The sequence below is a fragment of the Acomys russatus genome, chromosome 28, assembly GCF_903995435.1.
Source record: "Acomys russatus chromosome 28, mAcoRus1.1, whole genome shotgun sequence".
NCBI lineage: Eukaryota > Metazoa > Chordata > Mammalia > Rodentia > Muridae > Acomys > Acomys russatus.
In genome coordinates, this window is record NC_067164.1 from 24775731 (window position 1) to 24800703 (window position 24973).

Here is a 24973-nt window from a genome sequence, read left to right on the forward strand (position 1 = left end):
GGCCCCTTCCTGTCTGTTTTGTGGCTGCCATGAGGTGAGCATCTTTGGTCTTCCACAGGGTACCTGCTTGTTTTGTCACAGACCACAGCGTGAGACAGAAACCCCTGAACTTGCTTGTCACGTGCTCTCACAGCAGCCGAGGGCTTACTCGCACACAGACCCTTTGATGCTTCTCCAGTCAGAGAACTCTAGGGAGCACAGATGGGCAGCAGTTTTCGGAGGTCAGCAACAAAGGCTTGGACACCAAACACTGCACGATGCTTAGAGATTATCTGCCTTTTGTGAAGCACGGTTTTCTCCATTATGAAACTGGGATGAGGATTCTATCTGCCACAGAGCTTGGTTGGAGGGCTAACTGCAGTAACGAAGGTGAAGTGCTGTGACCACGGTCACACAGTCAGTTCTCAGGGAAGTCGGATGTGGAAGGGAACAGCTGGGCATTGGTGACAAAGATGTGTAGCCCTGGGGAGGCACCATGAGTGGTAAGTGACAAGTCACTGTCACACACATAAGGACGGCACACGACAAACATAGTATAACTCTCTCAGAGGGCCCATGGAGGCTGTGCCAAGCCTCATTCAAAGCAACAATATGATTTTTCATAAACAAGTGAAATTAGTCAGACAGTGGGTCACGAGGAACACGAATAAAACTCTTTTTAATAACACAGGGACATGTCTCTAATTTGCAGGTTAATTAAGAATTAAACACTTTGTTTCTTGTTCTTTGATAACGTCATGAAAAATCATAATAGAAGAAATATAAATCAGCGAGGTCCTAAAATACTAGACGTTCTAAAAAATGTACTAAAACTGCACTCTCAGTGTCTTCATATTCCTTAGTTTTGACATTAAAATTGACAGGAGCATTGCCAGGACTTGCTGGCCAGTCAGCCTAGCAGAACCACCAAGCCTCAGGCCAATGAGAGCCATCTCAGAGAGCAAGGAGGATGAGCTCAGGCTTCCATGTACACGCGCACGTGTGTACTTGTACCCACACACAACTGTGTGCACACGCACAGACACACACCACACAAAATCAAACAATCCCTGCCTTTGAGAAAAAGTATACATTTAAAAAGCCGTGCAGCAGTGAGAAAGAAATCGCTGCATCTTGTATGGGAGAGAAAGCAAAGCTCTACCCGTGGGCAGGAGTCCAGCCCCTGCACGTGTTGTAGGAAGTGCAAAGGCTGTGCAACCACAGAAGCAGGAAGCAGGTGGCCTTTTAGTTACACCGACCCTTCAGAAGGCTCAATCTGAGAGGCCTCCTAGCAGCTACACAAAAACCACTAATTTTTACTGTTGGCTAACACATGTTGATGATATATATATTTATATTTATATTTAATTGTTTTAATTTTGTAATTACTTATTGAGTTGCTTAGAACCAGGCTTCACTGAGTGTTCTGCCAAATACAGTATTATTGAGCCAATGACCATGAGACTGACATATGCATCTCTAGGGAATAAAGGGACAGTCTCTTTAGTTCTCATTCATAAATTAATCTGTAACTTGTCAAGTATATAAGACATGTTTATAGCTGGCTTTTCTGCTTCCAAATGCTCACATTTTCATACAAAAAATTCATATGGAAGGAATGCTTCCAAATGATTTCAACTTAGAATCAGAGAGGAGGCTGACCTTTGACCTTGGCAATGGTGTCTTCTCCGTGCTCTGGTTCTTGCTGGGTGGCTTCGCCTTCTGAACTCTCTACGATAGCATCCTGAACGATGGCTGGGTTACCCGAGGCCAGGCGTAGGTAGTATTCTTTACTGTCGTAACTTATAGCTCTTCTGTACCGAGCAGGCTTCTAAGATAAGACATAAGGAGGAAAAAAATGACACAGTTATTTCCAACAACTACAACACAAGCTTGTCAAGATTCCTTTGTGTTCCTACTGTTTAGGGGCTTTGCACAGACTAGGTGAATATATATTAAACACACAGACTTCTGGGTTAAGTTGTTCTATTAAAATACTCCACAGTTTGTACATGACATATATTGAACAATATCAGCAGTTTTGTTCTTCCCAAAGAGAAGTGGACCATGTTCTGGGCTAGTGACGTTCCCTGTCAGTTCTGGCTATGTTGACCTTATAGAGCAGCAGAGGACAGCATGCCTGCCATGAGGGGCAGTGGGCTGCAACAGGACTGCCCAGCTGAGGAGGCTGGAGGGCACCTGGCTGGCAGAAGAGAGTAAGAACTGCGCTGTGCCTTTCTGTAGCCAACACCTGCCACTTTCGCAGCCTGACTCAGCATATGAGATGCATTAAACACTAGATGGCGCTCTCGGGCTAGCCTGTGAGATGAGCGGGTACCTCCTGCTCCTGCAGCAAGTCTGGCAGCAGGTAACTTAAGGTAACTTAAGTAAACAGACATAACTCTGATGAAGAAATGACTGTTGACAGAGATGTAAGAAAAGACTCAATGTTCTAGACACATAGGGCATTTCTTTCACAGAATAATCTTTATTCTAAAATAAGTTTTCCAATTGACCTAAACTTGTTTTCCTTCTTAAAAATCACATACATGGAGAAAGTAATGGCTCAAAACCTAAAAATGTATGTGAATGTAACTGCTATGGTCAGAATTAGACCCAGGATGTGGATTAAAGATAAAAAAAAAAAATAAGGACTCTAAAACGTGCTTTAAACTTCCTTCTCAGACAGCATTTTATTTCTCCTTTCTTATGAGTAATAATATTCAAAATTTTAAAATCCTATTTTTTTTTTCACATTCCTAAAACTGATTTCCAACTAAGATGGACAACAAGTATTGAGTGGGTGGGCTATTTAGGCTGAAACACTGAACAGATCCCAGACAGGAGATAACTTAAGTGGAGGCACAGGAGTGTGGAGCCGGGCGACTAAGACCTGTAACTGCGGAGGGCTGTGTGGAGGTGGGGACGGCAGACATTACACAGTACTGCAGGGTACCAGAATGATGCAAGGAACCTCACAGAGCGGAAGTCAAAGGAACACAACAAATTCAGTACCTCTACGGTGGTTCTGTATGAAGCAAAATGGTCATATTCAACTCAAAACTGCTTATAATTTATTAAATAGAAAGAAAACTTTAGTAGCCTGCAAGGAGTAGGAGGCTATGCAGTAACAGGGTATCACCCACCAAAACTGCTAACATTTTAAAAGATGAAGGCACGGTTAGTGATGGGCAAGGTCACGGATTTGATAGATGTAGATTTGGTTACTGATTTTTTTCCCAAAATCTGTTAATGCACATTTCTCTCTCTATACTGTGGAAGTACTGAATCTTTTTGGCTGGAAAAAAAAAAAAACAATGAAAAATGCATGCCAATTAAAGCCGTACTTCAAAAAAATGACCACACACTTAGTTATTGGATCAATTTCTTCTGACTGGAAAGCAATTTACAAGCCATAGTCTTGTATTTAAAATAACTCAGCATTTGAAATCATTACATCACATTTCAAAAAGCTGAGGGTGCCAGGCTGCCCATTACTAATATGCCTCACAACTGGTTAGTTATGCGTGGAGTGGTGCATGGTGAGGGGCGACAGCCCCGCCTGTTAGTGAGCAACATATAACCCCGGAAGCCCGAGGAAGGGAGAGATCTCAGCAAGAAGGACAGCAGCTTTCCATCCGGGAACTCACACGAGAGTCAGTCAGGCTTTCAAGTTAGTGTGTCTGCCAGCTACCGTGCACTACAGACAGAGCTGCAAGAAGTTTGCGTTCTTTCATGGTAACTAGTGTTTTACCTTCTGAGCAATGACATCATCGGGTGTCTCGGGCTGTCTACTTGGGGTCTCAGACTGAAACAGGGTATTAAGTATAGACACATCAGGGGAAAAGGCATATAAAAATCATAAGAACAAAACTTTCTTGAGGACCATAACAAATACAGAAGGCATACTCAACGCAAAGGGAATTAACACAAGCTGCTCAGCTGGGTACACAAGCACTGGGTATCTCTGCTTAGTTCTAAGTAAAATTTAAACATACTAAAAGTTTCAGTGCCCTGAGTAGACAGACCAAAAAACAAACAAACAAACAAAACGAGAAAACTTCAGCACTGCAGTTATGGATGACTTTACAAGTGTTTTCAAAAGGAAAAAACAAACAAACAAAAAAACAAAAACAAACAAAACACACACCAAAACTCAGCACAAACATGGCAACAGACCCTCATTTTAGCTAGTGTTGTCCACACTCCCCTCACCCTACATCTGTGTTGCAACAACTCATGAGATTTAAGGTGATATCTACACTACCTCTTGGTAAATAAACACAGGGGCGATTGGATGACACCCACCCTGCCAAAGAAGCCCATGAACAAAGTCCCTTCACAGCCTTACAGCTGCAGCTAGGAAAAGCCAATGGTGAGAGGTGAGTGCTCTCATCAGCCCCTAGCAATGGCTTTTCTGAAAGAACTTTAGAAGAATCAGCAGTCACCTGACTGACAGAAAACAGTCCTGCTAGCACCTGGGAAACTCCTGCTACAGGAGGGAGACAGCCAGCTACAGAGAGGAAACAGGCAGCTACAGGGGGGGGGGGGGGGAACTGCTGCTACAGAGAGGAAACAGCCAGCTACGGGGAGGGGGAGGAGATGGGGGGGGGAGACAGGGGGGGGGGGGACACTGCCAGCAGGGCTCTCCAGGACTCTTCCTGTTTCTTTTCCTACGCAGTGCAGACCCTGAGCAGCAGTGTGCCTTGAAATATTTCTCATGGTTTCAGTGAATCTTGAGCTTTAAAAGAAAATAGGCAAGCGCCTCACACCAGGAGATCCCTGTAAACTCTATGGCAGGGCTCCCATCAGCAGAGGGCTGGGCGCGAATGTATGGTAAAGATTTGCTAAAACTCATTGGATAGACCCTAAGAGAAGTGAAACCCTTTTCTGTTTTTAAGTTTTTGATTTTTTTTTTCAGACAGGGTCTTGTTACCCAGCCCTGGCCTCCCTGAAACTCACTATGTAGACTACACTGGCTCCAAAATCAAGACAGTTCTCCCACAGTTGCTTCCCGAACGCTGGAGGACTCGGGTGCCATGCCCAGCAGCAAGTAAAAACACTTCAAAGGCAAAAATCTGGTGTTAAAACAGAGCACTGAGAAGAAAAGAAGTGGACAGGTGCGTGGCTCGGGATGCAGGCGCAGAGCAAGGCCTTCAGCTCCGTCCTTCTTGAGATTTGTGGGTTTCAATGAACACAAGATTTACCCCAACAAAAGTTGTAAAAATACTGAGCCCAAATTAATAGTTAAGTGTTTTAACATTTGATCAATATTAAAAATAAATTTTAAAAAACCCCACAAAATAGACGTGTGATAGACATAACAAGATGGACCGATCACAATTCTTGAAGCAAACTCTGGGTTTGCTGCGTGTTGTGCTATAGAGCCCCAGCCAGAAGGTGGGCAGCACACGTGTGCACAATTACGTGCTATGTTAAACTGGGTTGTATGTTTTAATAAAGAGTCACGGATTGAATGCCAGACACGAGTGGTATGGCAACAAATGTATTACCACACTTCTCTTATAGTTGGAAAATTACACTCAATTATTGTTATAGTTATGGTGATAAGGAAATCTATTTTTTTTTTTATTCAGAATTTCTAGAAAATAATCTTATACTTTCAAAATTCAATTTCCCAATTGAACCATTAAGGGTTTTTGAAGACCTACATGAAAATATCCATGTAGAGGCAGCTACAAGAGTCACTTAGTCAGAAAAAGAAGCTATGAAATAAGTCAGCTCCCTGTCCGGAACTACCCTATGTTAAGAGGTACGCAGCTGGGTCCTCAGCACACTAAAGTCTGCAGAGAATAGCACATTTATTTCAAGTTGTTAATTTGTGAAAATAAGAAACTGCACAGTTAAAACCAGTGCAGTATTTGCACGGTATATTTAAAATGGGAAAATACAACCTAACTTAACTTTTTAAACATTTAGTTACTTTGTGTGTGTGTATGTGTGCGTGTGCATACGTGTGCCAGAGGACAACTAGCTAGAGTTAGTTCTTTCCTCTGCCACACAGGTCCAAGTGTGAGCCTAGGCACTCAGTCTCTGTGGTAAGCACCTTTACTTGCAGAGCCATCTGCCAGCCCAGGGTCCTACTTTCTTGCGTTAGGACTCGGTGTACTGAGTTCAGGTCGCACCTCCTCACCATGGCCTACGCTGGCCAGCTGGAAGTACTACGTGGCCACAGAGTAGCAGCGGCGGTCAACACAGCTCCTTGCACTGTGAGAAATGTCCCACCCCTTTCAAATACCCACTGTGCAGAGAGGATAGATTCCCAAGTGACAACCTTAAGTTTGTTATATTTAATTAAGTTTTCACAAGGCAGAGAGGAAAGATTTTCAAATGAGAATCCTAAATTTACCATTTCTGACTGAGTTTTCTCAAGGCAGTGATTACTTAGGTTCTTTTGTTAGGATACTTTTAGTTGACACTCTGCCAAAGCAATCAAGTCTGTGGCGCATGAACCCACCAAACTATATTGTACATTCCATAAAGAAGCTTCAAAATTATCCAGAAATAAAGTCCAAAAATTGGACAAACAGCCAAACTATTTATAAATATGGTATGCAGTATTATTAAGGCTTAAGAACCGTCTGGGTGGGGGCTGGAGAGATGAGCCAGGTTCTGTTCCTCACAGCTACATGGTGGCTACACCGGCCATGACTGTGGCTGCAGGGAATTTGCTACCCTCTTCCAACCTCCTAAGATACTAGGCACACACGTGACACAGCCACACACGTAGGGAAACACTCACGCAAATGAATTCACATCTGTAGCCTCGGCACTGGGGAAGTGAAGGCAGGAAGATCTGCACCAGCCTAGGGTCTGTGAGACCCCGGCTCAATCTACCTTACCCCAGACAACGTCCTAGAGCCATCCTCAAAGGGTTAATAAACAACACCTAATAAACGACAGAAATAATCACTAATTTAATTTCTAATGGAAAGCTCTAACATAGAATTAGCCTTTTAGTCACTGTATCCTTCGCTTTATGGAGCAAAGTAACGAAAACGTCATGTAGAAATGATGGCCGCTCCATAAACAAGGTACAAGACCGACTCGCTGGCCTTTACTCTGGCAAAGCAGGTTCTTCCTGTCAGCAGCCTTCAGAAGTAGCCTTCCGGCAGGTGCCGAATGCAAACATCTGGCTGTGTTTTGTAAGTTGGGAAGCAATGAGCTCAGGGAACTGAAAGAAGGTCAGGTACTATGGCGGAGGGCAGAGCGGAGTGCACTCTAAGAACTGCAAGTTTAAACTCCAACACAGCACACTTTCTGTGGCCCTCTTAAAAACCCCACCCCATAATGTCATACTTACATTCCATGGCCTCCTCTTAGAGGAAAGGCTTGACTATACTATGTCCACTTCAGGACCCAGAAAACTGGATACTTTTACAACTTATTTTTAAGTGAACATATAAAGTAACGGTTTCATTTTACACACACAGACACACAGACACAGACACACACACACACACACAGACACACACACACACACACACACACACTTTGTTCTTTTTCACACACATAAACTGACTTTCCTCATACCCATCCTCCCAAATTACTGGTTCCTTAACAGTACCAAAATTTCAGAATTACGAAAGTCCTCCTAAATGCCGTTTGAACAAAGCAGTGAAAATGAGCCTCGGACTTAAAAGGGGGCAGTAGCTCAGGATTAACTACGAGGCATTCAGCACCAGAGGAAGGCTAGCAAACCATCTCTGTGCAGACTCACTCAGGGCGACTGTCGTCCAGCCCGGCTGGGTGGAGTGACAGCAGTCCTGCACCACCACACTGGAATAGCAGCTTTGTCATGTGATCTGAATACTGAGGGGCTACTGGCCTATGCTCGCCCCACTCCCCGCTGTCGAGCAGCTCCAACCTAGCAGGCTTTCACCCCCCGCCCCCCATCCAGCTCCTTGTGCTTGGAACAGGGGTGACCTGGGTGGACTACAGAGGGCTCTCGTGAGACTTAGATGGAGGGAGCTGCAGGTACCTGCTCTGCAGTGTCTAAGTGACTGCTGTGCAGACACACTGGGTGCTGCTGCACCACAGCCTGCAGGCACCATGCAGCAGAAATGCATACGCAATGCCTTTGCAATTCGTCCGATTTCAAATGGTCAAAAACTAAAAACTATTCTTTTAGAAAATGTTACCATATCAGGTCCACTTTTGACTTGTGCGTAATATGTGCAACATGTAACACAGACTCTGTATCCTGCCACTGTCTGCCTTCATACCCACTTCAACGCTTCTCACTGGCCTTCTAAAAAAAGATTTTTCGAGAAAGGGTTTCTTTGTGTAGCCTTCGCTATCCTGGACTCGCCTGGTAGATCAGGCTAGCCTCGAACTCAGAGATCCGCCTGCCTCTGCCTCCTGGAGTGCTGGATTACAGGCATGCATCGCCACAGCTGGCTTTATAATGGTGCATTCTTCGGGCAGTGCCTGTTTAGGTCTCACAGGCTGGTGGGCTCCTGCACGTGGGTAAAATGCTGAAGACACAGAAGGTTTAGCTATGGACTCTGAATGGCTTGGTCTTCCCCGATACTGAAGTTTTCACATACTTATATAAATTACTAAGATTGTTCAAAGAAGAAAAAAAGTGTACGCACAGTAAAATGCATTATAGTTGTGGTAAGAAATAACTTACAACGTAGGAATTACAGTAAGGCCCTGAGTTGGTTCCATGTTTCGGAGAGTGTATTTATTTTACAGCACAGAATATTCATTTTGTTGTTGGACAGTTTCCTGTGGATCCTGACTGCCCTCTCCCCGCCTCCTCTCCTCTCCCTTCCTTAACCCCTGCCTGTCCGTTCTCCTGGTTTATGGCTTTCGGATGTTTTGTGACCCATTTAACCAGGTCGGTTCAGCTTTTCTGAAAGGTTCAAGCTAAGTGAGTTGTCACTTAAACAACTTATCAAGTTGTCATAGGCTTAACCCCCTAAGGAAAGATTGTAGAAAAAGAACCAAAAGTTAAATTTCACTGCTCTGCTCCCACAAAAGCAGGTGCTAGAGCCAGAAAAGCTTCAACGTGTATGGACAGCATCCATATTTGAAGGTACAGTGCACAGACATAGACCCAGCAGCATGCAGCTCCTCATGGACAGACAGCTTTGAGATAGAGCAGCCTTTAAGGAACTAACTTCAATAATCGTGATGATTAATAGCATCTAAGACCCATAGTCTCTTAAAAATACTGTAAGCTGACAAATTATGACCATACATGTTTAGGAGGTTAAAAAGTGACACTATACGTACACTGTACAACTTGCAATGATTTAATCAAGCTAATATATTGCTTTAGTTTCATCATTTTGTAAGGAGGCACACGAAGTCCCGTCAGTTCTGAAACACCCGTGACATTACCATTCAGTCTGGTGACCCACAGTGCAGCAGCTCCGTGAAGAGTGGTCTGGGCGCAGCTGCAGCGGCCACATCCCGACTCCCTGACCACCACCCTCCCTCTGGGTCTGAGCCTGGCTGCCTGCGATACCGCACTAAGGGAGACTGGAACTGCTCTCTGTGCGACCCCTTACTTCACACGGCACGTCTCTAACATTTCCTTCTTGCTACACCCGGAAGAATGTCCAGCAGCTTCCGGGCCACGCCTTCTGTTTCTCTGCAGATGGGCACTGAGGCTGATTCTAAAGCCTACATTCCAGGCAGCATCTGATGGCCATCCGGGCTGATGTGAAGGCCTTCATCCGGGGTAGCATTAGAACAGGGGTTGAAACCACAGTGTACAAGATGAATGGAGCCAGGACTCCCACACAGGAAGACAAGAGGTGCTGGGTGCCTAACTCCATGGCAGACACTACTCTCAGACTCAACGGACTCAGCTCACCAGCCCTCCCAACAGTGTGGAAAACTAAAGCGTTCTGTAACACGCAGTGTGGCAGCATGAAGCTCCAGCCTGTCCTACACCCTTCATGTGGGGTGACATCACTAGTTACACAGACACGGTTCTCCAGTGACAGTTTACCTAGCCAGGGAACCAACCAATAAGAAAGCAGCTTCAGTGACTGGGACTGGAAAGAGCTATCATAAACAGTGATGTGTACTCACCGCCACGTTTGTTTCCTGTTCCGTTTCGGGCACGTAAGGATAGTGGTTATAGAACATGTCATTGCGTACCATCTTTTTCCTCATTCTGCACGGGCCCTCCGTCATCTCTAACATCCATTTGTCTAGATGGGACCCGATGGGGGGACCCCACAGTCCTCGCTCCCGCAGCAGCTCACACTCGATCTGGCACCATTCCTCAGCCACGTACTTCACGGCGTTCTGCTGACGCTGAAGCGGAAGAGGCCAGGTTGGTTTTCCAACCAGAAAAATAAATGTAAGTAACTTGAAGTTTTAACTGAAGTCATTTCAGTGAATAGTATAAATCACATTTTATTTCTAGCTTAAGGAAAGAAAGTTAATGGTTTGCTGAGAGGTGGGGTTTGCTGTGACCCAAGAATGTGACATTGAAAACAGACAGCGAACATTGCACCCAAGGGTGCCTGACACAACACCTCTGCTGTTGTGAACGCTCACCTCCTGATGCTCCTTGTACTGCGTGTCCACCAGGTCGCGCACAACAGCAATGTGTGTAAACATCCACTGGGAAATCTCCTGAAAAACCACCAAGGAAACAGCCTTAAACATTTCTCGATTTTTTTTTTTTAAATTAACTGTGCCTGAAATTAATGCTGAACAGTCAGTTAAAATTTGGCTCATGTGATACTATAGAAAAGCAAAGCAAAAATGCTAAGTGACAAATCATATGGTAATAACTAGGGCTACTGGGCGGCCACACGTCAGCAGTCCCCCACCCCAGCATCATAGCTCTGGCTTCTGGGGTGCTGTTGGCACGCTCAGAAACAGCCTCCGCAGAGCCAATGGGTAGCTGAGCTGGGGCTGTGAAGTTCGGTGGCGTCAGCTCTGTGTAGGCCACTATCTCAGAGATGAGTGTGGTCTATGATCTCCCTCAGCCAGACAGAGTGAAGTACACTACAGCGTGACACTTCCCAGGGAACACTTCCTGCTCTTCACCCAGGGCATGCCCGAAGCCTCTCCCTTCTCAGAAGTACAGTGTGACCCAGCACACGGCAGGGACACACCGGCTCTTCCGGACCCCTTCCGCACTGCCCCTGGCTGAAGGGTCGTGAGGTGTGAAGGCCAAAAGGTCATAGAGGAGGAGGAAGGTAAGATTTAAAAAGTCAATCCCAAGTATACAACTAGAATATAAACACTTCTCTGTTACCACCTTATAATTCTGTAATTATCAATAGGAGTATAACCACAGCCAGAAAAACTGAAAAAATTTTAATAGCCTATCAGTCTCTGACTGCCTTTGGTCCTGTTACCATGGCGGGTATCACAGGTATTTTACAAAAATGGAGACTCTCTGAAATTTGTCACCCCTCTCCTCTCCTTTTCTTTTCTTTTGTTTTTCTTTTTCTTTCTTTCTTTCTTTCTTTTTTTTTTTCCAAGACAGGGTTTCAACTGTGTAGCCTTGCTGTCCTAGACTCACTTTGTTGACCAGGCTGACCTCGAACTCACAGCAATCCACCTGCCTCTGCCTCCAAAGGTGTGGGGCCACCACGCCCGGCTCACCCCTCTCTCCTCTAACTCGGAATGTAGAAAAGTTTTATCTCAAGACTTCTGCTTGCATACGTTAGCGGTATCACGTAAAACCCTGCAGCTGGGCTCTGGAGAGGTAAACCCTACAGGCCCTGAAGCCAAGCCCGTACCTGCGTGGAAGGGCTGTGCTTGTGAAGGCCGCTTTCCTTTCGGTTCCTTCTGGATCCTGTGAGCTTGGAGAGGCCGAAGCCGCTGCTGACTCTGGACAGTTTGGATTGTGTGGTAGGCACCAAGGCTTCTCCTCGGCTTATGCATTTCTTTTCATGGGCTGTAAGTGTAAAATTCGATAACTGTACAAGTTTCCACGTATTTGTTAGTCTTTTACTATTTCGTAGCATGGCTTCAGGGCACAATCCTCTCCCTACTAACTACCCACGGCTTCCTTCCCGTAGCTCTGCAGCTCTCAGTGGTCAAGCACAGCCTGCAGATGCCACTGCAACGCAATAAGAAATTAGATTTCCAGAGTCGGACCACATTCTCACAGCTTCCATCACGGTACAGGGCCATCGCGCTTCTATTTTCACTAGTTATTGTTTTCCATCTGCTATTGAGCCCATGGAAATAAAACTCCATAAGCTTGTAGGTATTAAAAACACACTCAGCAATGTAGAACCCATCGCTTCCTGCGCCTTCCCTGGGCCTGTGAGCAGCTGTGGGGGTGAGTCCACTCACAGATGAGGAACTGCTACGGTTACCAAAAGTCGCTCACCTCAGAGATTGATTTAGGAGCCACAGACTTGTGACTGCTGACCTGTTTAAGGACAGATGCTCGGTCGTGATGTCACTTACCTCTGCTAATATGAACATTTATTTAAATTAGAACATGTCTCTATGCTAATGATTCACAATCTGTCATCTCAGAAACATTTGTTGAGAAAATTTTGGAACATAAAATAGTTTAGATTTTAAGAAAGCTCCGAAGTGCAGACAGTATACTGTAAACCATTGAGGATCCACAGCAGTATATCATAATAAAGCATTGCCACAGCAAAATGAGTGCGTGAATGAGTTTAATAAGGTAGAATCAGCTACCAAGGCAGTTTTTAATAAATATTATTTAGTGCTCTATCTGCAGGGACGCCTGCAGGCCAGAAGAGGGCAGCAGATCCCAGTATAGATGGTTGTGAGCGACCGCGTGGTTGCTGGGAATTGAGCAGACAGTGTTTTTAACCATGGAGCCATCTCTCCAGCCTCCAGGCCCCACGGTTTAAGGCTTCTACAATCTCAGTTAAGGATAAAAGCTGAGATAGTGACATCAATGATGTGTCACTCAAAACTCACGCCAGTGCAGAGGCTTGGGTACAAAGCGGGAGCAGTGTGCAGAGCACCGGAGGGCCGAGGCTGGGGAGCCCAGCGGGCATTCTTACCCAAATGGTTCTGCCAGCACTTCAAACCAGCCTCTTCGATGAGTGGCCGCGCGATGGCTATGTCCACGTGGCCCCTGTCGTTCACGGGCAGGCTGACTCGGAAAAGCTCCTCCAGGACTTGTTTCTTACTGTGGATCAGCTCAGTCCAAACTCTATTGACAGCTTTAATGAGGAGCTGGCGCCCTTGAAAAGGAGAAGAAACGAATCCAGAGAGAACACAAAGGCAGCTCTTTTCTTCCTGGGCTCCACCCAGGTATTATATTTAATTGTAAAGCAAAATTTATAATTGGATTATATTCAGTTCAATGAAAAGAGGCATTTAATTTAGATGGGCCAAAGTGAAGATTTGCCTTTGTAGAAAGTATTTTTAAAAAACAGAAAAACCACAAGTATTTATCTCCTGACTTCCAGGTAAGAATTGCTCTCTCAGACTGTGCCCTTTACCCCCAACTGAATGCAGGGCCCCGTATGCACTACACAAGTACTCTGTCAATGGGCTATATGCTCAGGTCCTGAAAAACAATTTTTTTCTTTCTTTAGCTTTACATTAATTTTAAGCTAGAATACAAAACAAGAGGTGTCATTGTGACACTTTCACAAATTTACCATTATGCTTAGTTCTTGCTCTCTGTCCTCCATGTTCCTCTCTCTTGTCCCTTCCTCCACACCGCCCTGCTCTGCTTCCTGGTCACAAGCGCCCTCCACACTCTTTTCTCACCTTACTCTCTCGTTCTCTCACAGTGACAGCTCTAACCTCCCTGTCTGTCTGTCTGTCTGTCTCTCTTACACACATGAACACATGTAAATCTAGATTTCACATATGATAGTAAACAGTAGTTCGTGTCTTTCTGAGGCTGGCTTATTTCACTTAAGAGTGATTTCAGTACCATGTTTTTTTTTTTTTCCTGCAAATGCAAGATTTTATTTTTCTTTCTTTTTTAGATTTATTTATTATTATGTATACAGTGTTCTGCCTGCATGTATACTCATAGGCCAGAAGAGGGCATCAGATCACATTATAGATGGTTGTGAGCCACCATGCAGTTGCTGGGAATTGAACTCAGGACCTCTGGAAGAGCAGTCAATGCTCATAACCTCTGAGCTATCTCTCCAGCCCCTCATTTTTCTTTATGGTTAAACAAAATTCCACTGAATCTATGTGCACATTTTCTTTTCTAGGCTCGTTCTATTTCTTGGCTATTATGAATAGCTGAACAACACAGGCATAAACACGGATCTGCACATATCTCTACGGTAAGCTGACTTAGTCCCCTGAGTATGCACCTAGGAGTGTACATAGTGAGGTCATACGGTAGCTCTATTTCTTTTTTTTTTTTTCCTTTCCCTTGAGACAAGGTTACCATCAACCAGCTTAGTGTTTCCCTCATCTTGGCATCCTGGTTTGCGTGCAGGCTGGTACGTGTATAGGTTGGTTGTGTTAGGTTTTGAAAGCCTTGCTGTTATGTCTGAAAACTGGACCGAACAGCCAGCGAGCGCAGGTTACCTTCACTGATGTCCTGGCTGTAGCCACCATCGGGTTCAATGTCGGAGGGAATCATGACGTGCCACGTGGTCATGCGGGCTTCTGCTTCCAGGCCAAACCCTTCCACGTTGCTGAAACATGCAAGCCAGACTCAACTAGCTGAGAGAGTGAGGCAGCTGCAAGCTGTAATTACTATGACTGGCTCTGCAGACACGCGTAAGCACTGGCCCCATCACACCGTCCATTACTGGTAGACGGACACTCAGCAGATGCCACAACAGGACTCCTGACTTACCACAAAGGTGCCCTATCCACGGAGTGACCTCACAAATGCACTTAGCTACATGTGGCTGAAGCAGTCTCTAGGGATCAAGACTGTCATGTTAAAATTGCAAAAAGATCGTGTATCCAAGAGTATGCTTGACTCATATGTCTCCTGCAGTCTGCAGCTGATCTCCCTTCTTCCCTTCAGCAGCAGCAAGATATCTGCAGCTGCCCTGAGGTGCTAAGCTCTCCCCCTCCCTGAGGATAACTCCTTTTACAACAGCAGAAGACCAACACAAAGGAACCCATAAGTGTTTTTGTTGGCGCTTTGCCTCAGTGCTTTGGGATTATTTATTTTAACCTTAGTGGCCTTTTGCGTGTATATCATGGTTTCTGGTTTTGTGCTTTTATGGGTTTTGTTGGTTGCATACATGTACCTGTGTGTTTCTTGTGTTTTACTCTGTTTTCTTTTTATTCTGGTTTCTTTGGGTAGCTGAGTCAGTGGGGAGACCGGGAGGAGGTGGGAGGGGATGCTGCCAGAGACAACTGGGCAATCGGAACCCGAGGCTTACCTTCCAACATGTAGACTAATCAGGCAGTGAGCAAGACAGCTAATGAACTCTTGGTCATGATTGCCAGGTCCTAGGATTAAGTTCCGGTTTACAGTAAGGACCCTGAGTGAATCAAGGAGAGCTACTTGTTGCGGGACAGTTTTGTGTGCCCGTGAGAACTGGTACAGGATGGTCCTATTGAGGCAGTGATAAACTGCATCCAGCGACAATCCCTGCGATCTTCTCTTTGACTAAAAAAATGAAAGATACGTTTTTCAGAAAGAGGACAAAAATGCAAAACCTGCTGTCATTCACAAGCACACATGGATCAGCTGTTATGCCACAGGTGCCGTGCTAAGTCCTCGGAGTGCTTAGCTGAAAATACCGAGCTCCCACGGTTATGGATTCAGAACCCACAGAACCCACGAGACACATAAATGCAACTTAAGAATAAGGAGAGCAGAGTCCGTGCCAGTGTGGCAGCGTGGCCTCCCTGAGAGCACACAGATGTCGCTGGGAGGAAGCTTCTAGCAAACTACCTCCTCAGGATGAACGGCCTCTATGCTGGGCCCAAGAACTGAGCAGGCCGACCGCACGCTCACTCACAAGCTGTGCTCTCTGGCTTAACTACAAACGCACACACGTCTTAGGAGGGAACAGAACCCTGTCACAGCCCAACAGAAAACGGACAGGGCAAGTGCTGCAGTTTGGCATAGAGATGAGATATTTTTTTGCCCTTTTCATTTACTTTTTACATCTAGCTGTAAATTTGTTCATAATCACCATATGTCACTCATATAATTGTAAAAGAAAATCTGTCTTTCTAAAATTAAATTTTCACCATACTATAGACTTTGATCTCGGTGTCCCTCTCAACTACTCCACTAAACTACACGCCCTGCTCCACTCCCTCCCTCTTTAGAAACAAAAAAAAAAAAACAAAAAACAAAAAAAAAAAAAAAATAGGCAAACGAACAACAAAGCCAAGACAGAATAAAGTGAAAACAGGAAAAAAAAACTCAAGAAACACCACACACACACACACACTTGCGCATGTGCACACAAAGCCCATAAAAATACAAAACCAGAAACCATAATATACATGGAAGATGTTTCCTACAGGTGGGGTGTGACGTCCTCAAAGGAGTAGGATGACAATCAACTGTTGGTGCGCATCCTGACAAGAGGATGCGTCCTCAGTATGGATGCGCCTGCCCCCTAGTCTTCATACAATGGCATATTATGAAACCTTATCTGGTTGTATTCCCTGAGCTATTTAAATGTGCCTGGGCAGGGAGGGTCGGCAGGAGAGCACCCACAGCTGAAAACACCAGGCACTGGGTGAGGGGAGCACTGCCACAGGCTAAGGAGGACTACACTCTGCATTTTTAAATTCACTTTTTACAAAGTCTGGGTATATCAAATGTTAATATTCATTATTTTTAGTTACACCTGCTTCCAATAATTTTGACACAACAGGAAAAAAAAAACTTTATCAAGAGAAAACACATACTCCACAGTAAGCAGTGACAATGGATTACCTGTGCAATGAGTTGAATTATAAAATCTATAAGAAGTTTAGACTCTTTGTTGAACATGCCTTGCCAAAGCTTGTCCACCACACGTTGGGTGAAATAAAACACGTTGTTCACCAACACTTGGTAGCTTCCTCCACTGGTAATAGGCAGAGACGCATCTTCACCTAAATCCCAGAAGGAAAAAAAGATTTAAAACAATTGGTATCTACCAACACAAGACCTCAAAGACACAGGCTAGGGCGAGTGTAGCACAGCCCTTAGGGAACATGACCACACGCTCTTAGGGACTACTTTAAGAAAACGATGTGCACAGCCAGAAATCAAGATAAACAGCGGAAAGAATATTTTTACCAGGTTAAGAGCTTTGTGGCCTGAGAGTCCCTGCGAAACCTTACACCTAAAGCCAGCCTGTGGGAAGCAAACAGTTCTTCAGCGTGAACTGTCAGCAACAGTGCATCCCTACCTGATAAAAAGTCAACTAGAGATGGGTTGTGTGCAAATAGTGAGTGGGAAAGCCAGCTCCCAAAGAAAGCTCTATTCGTGGTGCACTTCCACAGCAACAGTGGCACGGACAGAAGACTGCGAGAGCTGGCTAAACGGCTTCAGCTAAGTGCACAGAGCTGTGGCCAGCAGTGCAGCCTCCTAAGCAGGTTACCCTGGCATCCCCAGGGGCTGCTATGACCACACTGGTCCTGACATCCCTCCTCCTCATCCCACTGGATGATTCATTAACTATTCGCACTACACTAAGGGGTCTCTGTGGTACAATGATCTCAGTGGGTACCAGCAAGCACAAAAATGTGACCTGGCTCCTAGTTTTGAAATTTCAGTTACGTTGTGGGAAGGAGTAAGCTTTGTCACAGGTGGGAGCAGTCTTGGCGGGCTTTACCCTTGGGGCACCCCATGAATACCTTGCGACAGACTGAGTGGAGCCATCCTGGGTCTGGAATTCAGGAAGCAGACCTGGGAACCCCACCTGGACTATTGTCTTTCTAATGGACCCTCACCAGGAGAAGGAGCCGGTCCTTCTCACGTGACTGAGGGAGTTGGGGGGAAAAAAGAATAACAAAGTCAGCTGCAGAGAGAGCGTGCGGGGGGGGGGGGGGGGGGGGGGGGGGCAGCGGACAAGCTGGATCAGCACACAGGCCAGAGAGACACCTAAGGATCCGTCCAGTGGAACAGCTACCGGAAGGTTCACTCTTTTGTCCCTTTAACCTTTTTCCTTCTTGTATAAGCTAGTTGGGTTGCATAATAAAGTTTAATTGCTAAGAAACAGAGTCAACATTACGTAGTAAGACAATCCTGAGATGAATTTACCAGCGCAGAGGTTCTATGATACAGACGCTCACTCAAGAGTGCTAGAGAAAGTAAGTTGTTAAAACTTTGATGTTTTTGCCTTTTGAGGGGCTCTCACCACATAGCCCAGGCTTTCCGTGAACCTTCTTCAACCCTCCTGGTTGCTTCTGCAGCCATGCCTGAATGACAGGTAGGCAACCCTACTCCTGGCTTGGACCAATCCATTTTCTCCTCTTAGAGATTTCATGTTGTTGGATACATAAGTGATGTCTCTACTGTAAATGTCGCAAGTGTCACAACTGTATTGCAATCCAATACAAATGTTTTAAAAGACTACAGTCCAGCGCACTCTGACTTTGTGACACACATCCTGAAGAATAGCGGGCACATTCCTAAAATGCCACTACCCAAGAGATGCACATACTATGCATGTCTGTGGCTCCTGAATAAGAAATCTTTACAGCAGTTTTATTTGGAGTTGTCTCTAATTGGAAACTTCAATATATCTATCAGCAATAACACGAACAAGCATATGTCCAAGTGGCATATACCACTGTATAGTGTTGACAACAAATTGCTGTATGCAAAAACATGAATATATCATCTCAAACATGAATATAAGGAAATGCTAACAGTAAGAGGCCAGATAAAAAAGAAAGAAGGCAGGAGGAGAGCGTGGAGCTTAGAGAGAGGGCAGTGGTAATATCAGCACTTAAAAAAAAAAAAAAAAATTAAAATAAACACAGAATTACCCAGTAACACATCAGCTGCAAGCAAATGGTCCATCACGCTGTCCAAAATGTGCGTCTGGAATTCCTTCTGCTGAGTTCTTGTAGATCTTTCAGGAGAAGCCTGTGTATTAACACACACACACACACACACACACACACACACACACGAATCAGAAAGAGACTTCACGACACAAAGATGGTCCCACCACAGTTACACTATGAACTATGCCACCTATCTCAGCACACTGAAGGACAAAGGCACAAGGGAGGCTGTGTGTGCACATAACCATGCTCTTATTTTTTAAAATCATAGAACTTTAAACAGTATAAAGAAAAAGAAAAATCTCTAAAAATGATTTGGAATCTTGACTCTAAACATAATGTGTAATCTATTTGATAACTTAACAATATACCTCATTTCAGCAGTTTATAAGGAAAAGCATATAAAATAACCCATAAAGTCACTGAAGTAAATATAAACACTCAAAAAAATACAGTAGCCAAGAACCCTCAATAGGGAAACAATAGTTAATTAGGCCAACAGTTCAGTGCTGAACTTCCCGTACCTTAGGAAAAAGGAAGCTATGGCTTGTGCTTTCTCCTATCTGTGAAAGGAAGCCGCGTGGCTCACTGGGGCCAACAGAGCGCTTCGCTACAGCAGCGTGGTCTCCACACAGACAGCAGCAGCTGTGTGGCTGGCATTTCTGATTGGCCTCTGTGCTGCACCGATCTTGAGCGAAAGCTGAGGACACAGCTGATCTACACTGTTTGCATTGGTTGCTATGGGGAACAACCCCTGGCAATGGCAGGGCACTAGGATCCCTTTGTCCTCCTCTGAAGGCTAGGCCTTTGACACACAGTGAACAATTCCAACCATCACAACATTCTTGCTGTATGTGTAGGTAGAGGCTGGCTGCTGGTTCTTTGCAGACACAGAGAAAAACCCAGCCCCAGGGCTGTTTCTGACCATCTTGCCTGCTCCTTGTGTCTCGCTCAGCCTGCTTTCTTATACAACCCAGGGCCACCTGACCAGGAGTGGCACAGCCCACAGTGAGCTTGGCTTGACACATCAATCATTAATGCAGACAGTGACCCACAGGCTCCTCCCAGGTCCCAGGTCAGCCTGGTAGGGGCATTTCTCCTATTGAGACTATCTCTTCCAAAGTGGCTCAAGGTTTGTGTCGAGTTGACAATGACCAACGGTCACACCCTGTCTCTAAAATGAGGATGTATCTGTTTCAAGTGGCATTTGGCAGTTAAATGACATAAATGTATATACAAGGCCCTGCAGCTGGCACGTAAGTACACTCCAAGGAATTTAAAGGGACACAGTGATGGCCACAGTCACAAATCTTAAGTTCTTTCAAGGTGAGGCTGTGGCAACCCCCAGGAAGACCCAGTGAACCCCCAGGCAAGTAGGGCCGGGAACCAATGTAAACTTCATCATTACTTAGAGTCAGAGGGCTAAATTCCTGGGACTGAGTCACCCACAAATCCTTCCGGGACTAGAATTAAATACTGTTGAGTGATAAGACGCTTCAATGTGTTATTTTCCTTTTGTCAACTACTCTGGGTGAGCCTGTTCACTCACTGGTACTTGTCTCCCTAAGCACCTCAGGCTGTGGCACTAGAACCGCACTCTTCAGAGTTGTCACATACTTGGAATTGGGCGGTCTCACTCCTGGGTCAACTTCAACAGCTCGAGCTTTTGGATAATATGGTCACTTGTCTGATTCCAAAGAAACTTTAATGAAACTACCGGTTTGCTCTTATTACAAATTGATAAGGGTTATCACCTCTTAAGAGCCAGGTGTGGGACTCTCAGTGTGATGTGTCCCAAGGACCAGATAGGCCATGGTCACATGTCCTTGATTCTGAGGTTGTCTGTTCCACTAAGATTATGAGCAGAAGATGCTTTTCTCTTCTCAGACCAGTGCAAACGGTCTTTACTAGGTCCTCCTGCCATAGCCTGTCATTTTAAAATAGAGACATCATGCAGAACAAAGGAGGACATATTCATGACCAACTTCAGTTGAGTGTTGGCTTTGATTCCTCTGCCCTGTTCTCTGTGCTTCCTTCCCGCCGCCACAATCTAACCTGTAGGCAGTCCGCCCATCTGCTCCAGCAGAGCAGCTGGGGGTGGGGAGGGGAGGGGGCAGCAAAGCACTTGAGAAGACTCACTGGACACTCAAGCCAGGCCACTAGGCTTCCTCGGCATGCCAGCCACAGTGCTATTTATTACCTATGCTACCTTGTTCAATTTCCATCATGCTTCTCAGGGACAGGCTCCTCTACTAGGTCACTAGATAGACGAGCAACAAGGGAGGAGCATACTGAACTTGATGAGGTCAGAGCTGGAACCTGCACACAGGACTTCAGAAGTACTGGGTAACGTGCACATGCTTAACCCTTCCATGAACTTGGCGAAGGAACTGTCACAGGACACCATTCTTCAAAGAATGGATGTAGTTTGAGGGGAACACACTTCTGTGATAAACAGAGCATTTCTTACTGAAAACCCCTCTTTTCTCTTGCGTCTCATTTATTTCCTTATAGCAGGCCTCAGCGTCACACTCAAACATTCTATATGAACAGGGGCCTCACGGACACACTCAAGTCATTCTATATGGTCTCAGTGTCACACTCAAACATTCTATATGAACAGGGGCCTCACGGACACACTCAAGTCATTCTATACGGTCTCAGTGTCACACTCAAACATTCTATATGAACAGGGGCCTAAATCTCGATGAGAATGTGAATCTCTTAGTTTTAGAGATTGCTCTTTAGGCAGACATAATCAAGAGAGCATGTTCTCCTATCACAAATCAAACATGAACAAGACTAAAGAGTGTGGCTCACAGCTGCCATATTAAAGATCAGTGGGTTCAGGGGCCTCCCTTCATGCTGGGAGGCAGCAGACACTCAGCCCTGCTCTCAAATCCCTGCACAGTTAGACTCAAGCAGAAGAACCCTGCTCCTTAGGAAGGCATGCAAAGCAGCACTACTTTAACTAGCCTGCTTTTGCATAGAGACATGGAAGTGTGTAAAGTTCTTTAATGTAGCAAGGTACCTGTTAAAGACTCAGATTTGCTTTTCATTTATGTCTGTGTGTGGTGTCTGAGCCATCTCTCTCAGCCTTTCTGCTTAGGATGGCTTCATGCCTCCGTGGTTGGCAGGGATGCAGCTAAGAGGTACATGAGTGGGAAGTACTCACTCACACAGCAAGGCCTCTGCCGCCTCTTAAGGGAGACAAAGACACATGAAAGCCATTTGGGGCCTAAAGAGTTTAACATCTGTCCAGGGCTTCAAGCTGGCACTCCTGTTGCTCCTGAACTAAAATTCCAACATTCAGCTCTGGAGCCCAAGGGGCACAGCTCCACACACCCACGACGAGACCTGTACTCGAGGCTAACACGGGTAAGTGAAGCCCTTCCTGCTACCGTAGGAAGCAAAGGCCATAGGTTATTCATGACTAATTAATTATAACTTATTCATGAATGGTTAATTAGTTGCTAGTGTTCTTTGAAGCCTAAGATGTGCTTTCACTGGCACAATCATCCACACTCTTAACTGTGTGCTACTCTTGAGGATACTTAACCCTTTCTTGTATAATTTATTGAATCACATCTTGTGATTTCAGTTTTTCTGATTTTTACTCTAGATAATAAGGTACTGACCATCTCTCTTCTTGAGCTGTTTTGTTTACCCATCACCGAGGTCCATCACCAGATTCTATCATGGAGTTCTATCAGTGACTGAGCTCTACCACTGAGCTCCATCACCAGGCTCCATCATGGAGTTCTATCAACTGCACCACTGAGCTCCATCACCAGGCTCCATCATGGAGTTCTATCAACTGCACCACTGAGCTCCATCACCAGGCTCTATCTTGGAGCTCTCTGACTGAGCTCCATCACCAGGCTCCTTCATGGAGCTCTCTGACTGAGCTCCATCACCAGGCTCTATCTTGGAGCTCTCTGACTGAGCTCCATCACCAGGCTCTATCTTGGAGCTCTCTGACTGAGCTCCATCACCAGGCTCCTTCATGGAGCTCTCTGACTGAGCTCCATCACCAGGCTCTATCTTGGAGCTCTCTGACTGAGCTCCATCACCAGGCTCTATCTTGGAGCTCTCTGACTGAGCTCCATCACCAGGCTCCTTCATGGAGCTCTGTCAGTGACTCATCTCCACCATGAGCTCCATCACTAGGCTCCAGTTCTAGCCCTACGAATTCCTCAAGGTTCCCCGAGGGACAAGTTCTATCAGGCAAGCTTTTAATCCTGTGGCTTACTGCTGAGACATTATTCTCCCTGCCAATTTTAAACGCTTGTGGTCCTGTTTAAAATGCTCCTAAATTCCGTAAGTGACTTATTTTAACTGTCCGAGCTGAGATGTTTTCACAGGAGTGACATAAACACCTTCCATGGTTTTGAGGTTGTAATTAAAAAGTCAGCTGCATTAGCCACTAGAGGGAACAGAGAAAGCCACTGGGTTGTCAAGCTGAGAGAGCAGTGAGGAAGAGAGCGGTCCCCACGCATCTTAACCTCACACCTTGCACGGCAAGGACTCTGGCTCCATTGAAATGCACTGGGCTGAAGAACCAGCAAGGATGGGTCATTTAGATTCTCTCTCTTGATCTCTTTTCTTTAGTGATGTCAGGAGGTGAACAGTTTGTTGTTTTTTGTCATTTGACACTGTTGATTAGACTCAAACCCGCAGCCTCGTACAGTCATTACACAACGGCGAGCCCAGCTCTAGACGAACATTAAGGGGCGGGTCACATCTATGGCCACTGGTGAAACCACAAGCTGCAGAAGCTCTCAGTCTCTCCCAGGCCACTAATTCCTCTCACTTACCACAAGAGAGGAGAAACCGCAGTCACCCAGTGTGTGCTGAGAACCTTCTGTGTGCAGTACCCGGTGTTGTAAACTGCACTGGACAGTGACAGCGATGGGTGAGTGTGACTGACTCAAGTGGGGACATGAGGGAAACTGCCAGTGTTTTGAATGTCTAGAGGACCTGGCAAATGCACACTACTGCCTATGAGCTGAATCCAGCCTGGGTCTCATTTGAAAATAAAATTCTATGGAAGCACAGCCCTATTCAGTGTGCCCTGTCTTTTCTCTAGTTCTAGTCAGTGTCATGACGCAGGTGAAGAATTGTGACACAAACTTAAAATAAGTATTTGACCCTTATTGGAAAAGTCGGCCATAGAAAATGGGTGACAAAGAACTAAAGTCGAAATATGCTTGAGAAAATGAAAAAAAAAATGTGCAACAAAGTGGGAGGGTCCAACATACATGTAATGTTAGAACTTGTCTACTCTCCTGCATTTTGCCTACACATCCTCCAGAAGGACTAGGAATCTAAAGTCTTCTGTATAGAACATACTTGGTTATCATACATTTCTTTGTCTTTACCTCCAGCAGCAGATCAATTAGTGGAGTTTGCTTGCTGGCCGGGGTAAGACAGAGGTTGTCGATGATTAAGACTCGCATGAAGTCGAAAACGAATTTTTTAGCCGGGTGACTGGTCAGATAGGTCTTGGTGCCCACGTTGCAGTACTCTGACTGGCTCCTGTTCATCCCCGTGTCTGCCGCGAAAGCTTTAAACTCTTCTGCCGGGGACCCAACCTCATCATCCAGGTCTGTCACCTGACGAGAAAAACCAGGGGCAGTCAGTCACATTAGAGTCTGTGTGACACCTTTCACTTGCATGCTTGCTAAAACAGTGAAACCAAACAGCACCGTGGCAGCGGCATGGCACCAGGAGCGGCATGGCAAAGGCAGCAGGTAAGCAGAGCTTACATTGCACTGAGCATCACCTCACAGTATGCTGCCTTCAAGGTGGTGACGTGGCCCTACACTGTGCTGCTAAGCACTTTCTGACTGACCTTATGTACCACTTCCGCTTCCTTGGGGGATTATAAACACCTCAGATAAATGAAGTGGGGATGTGAGAACGGCTGCACTGTGCATGTCTGAAGGTTGCTATTGAGAAGGCAAAGGTCACAGGTCAGAGAGGTACTTATTATAAGGGTGATCCCCAAAGATTGATCTTCTTTTCTTTTTTCTTTTTTTTTTTTGCAGGTGAGCAAAATCCAAATAAACAAGATAGCAACAGGATG

At 45.5% G+C, this 24973-nt stretch overlaps 1 protein-coding gene across 1 annotated transcript in view; it reads right to left on the bottom strand.

The window, feature by feature from the left end:
• Wdfy3 (WD repeat and FYVE domain containing 3) overlaps window positions 1–24973 on the bottom strand; it is a 223573-nt gene that overhangs the window by 37619 nt on the left and 160981 nt on the right. The window contains exons 35-45 of the mRNA XM_051170516.1: window positions 24267–24500; window positions 18865–18964; window positions 16820–16980; window positions 15300–15529; window positions 14485–14594; window positions 12981–13163; window positions 11724–11881; window positions 10525–10602; window positions 10051–10278; window positions 3734–3787; window positions 1642–1810 (exon numbers count right to left, since the gene is read on the bottom strand). Of these exons, the coding sequence (XP_051026473.1) occupies window positions 1642–1810; window positions 3734–3787; window positions 10051–10278; window positions 10525–10602; window positions 11724–11881; window positions 12981–13163; window positions 14485–14594; window positions 15300–15529; window positions 16820–16980; window positions 18865–18964; window positions 24267–24500 (1705 nt within the window). The remainder of the gene's footprint in view (window positions 1–1641; window positions 1811–3733; window positions 3788–10050; window positions 10279–10524; window positions 10603–11723; window positions 11882–12980; window positions 13164–14484; window positions 14595–15299; window positions 15530–16819; window positions 16981–18864; window positions 18965–24266; window positions 24501–24973) is intronic.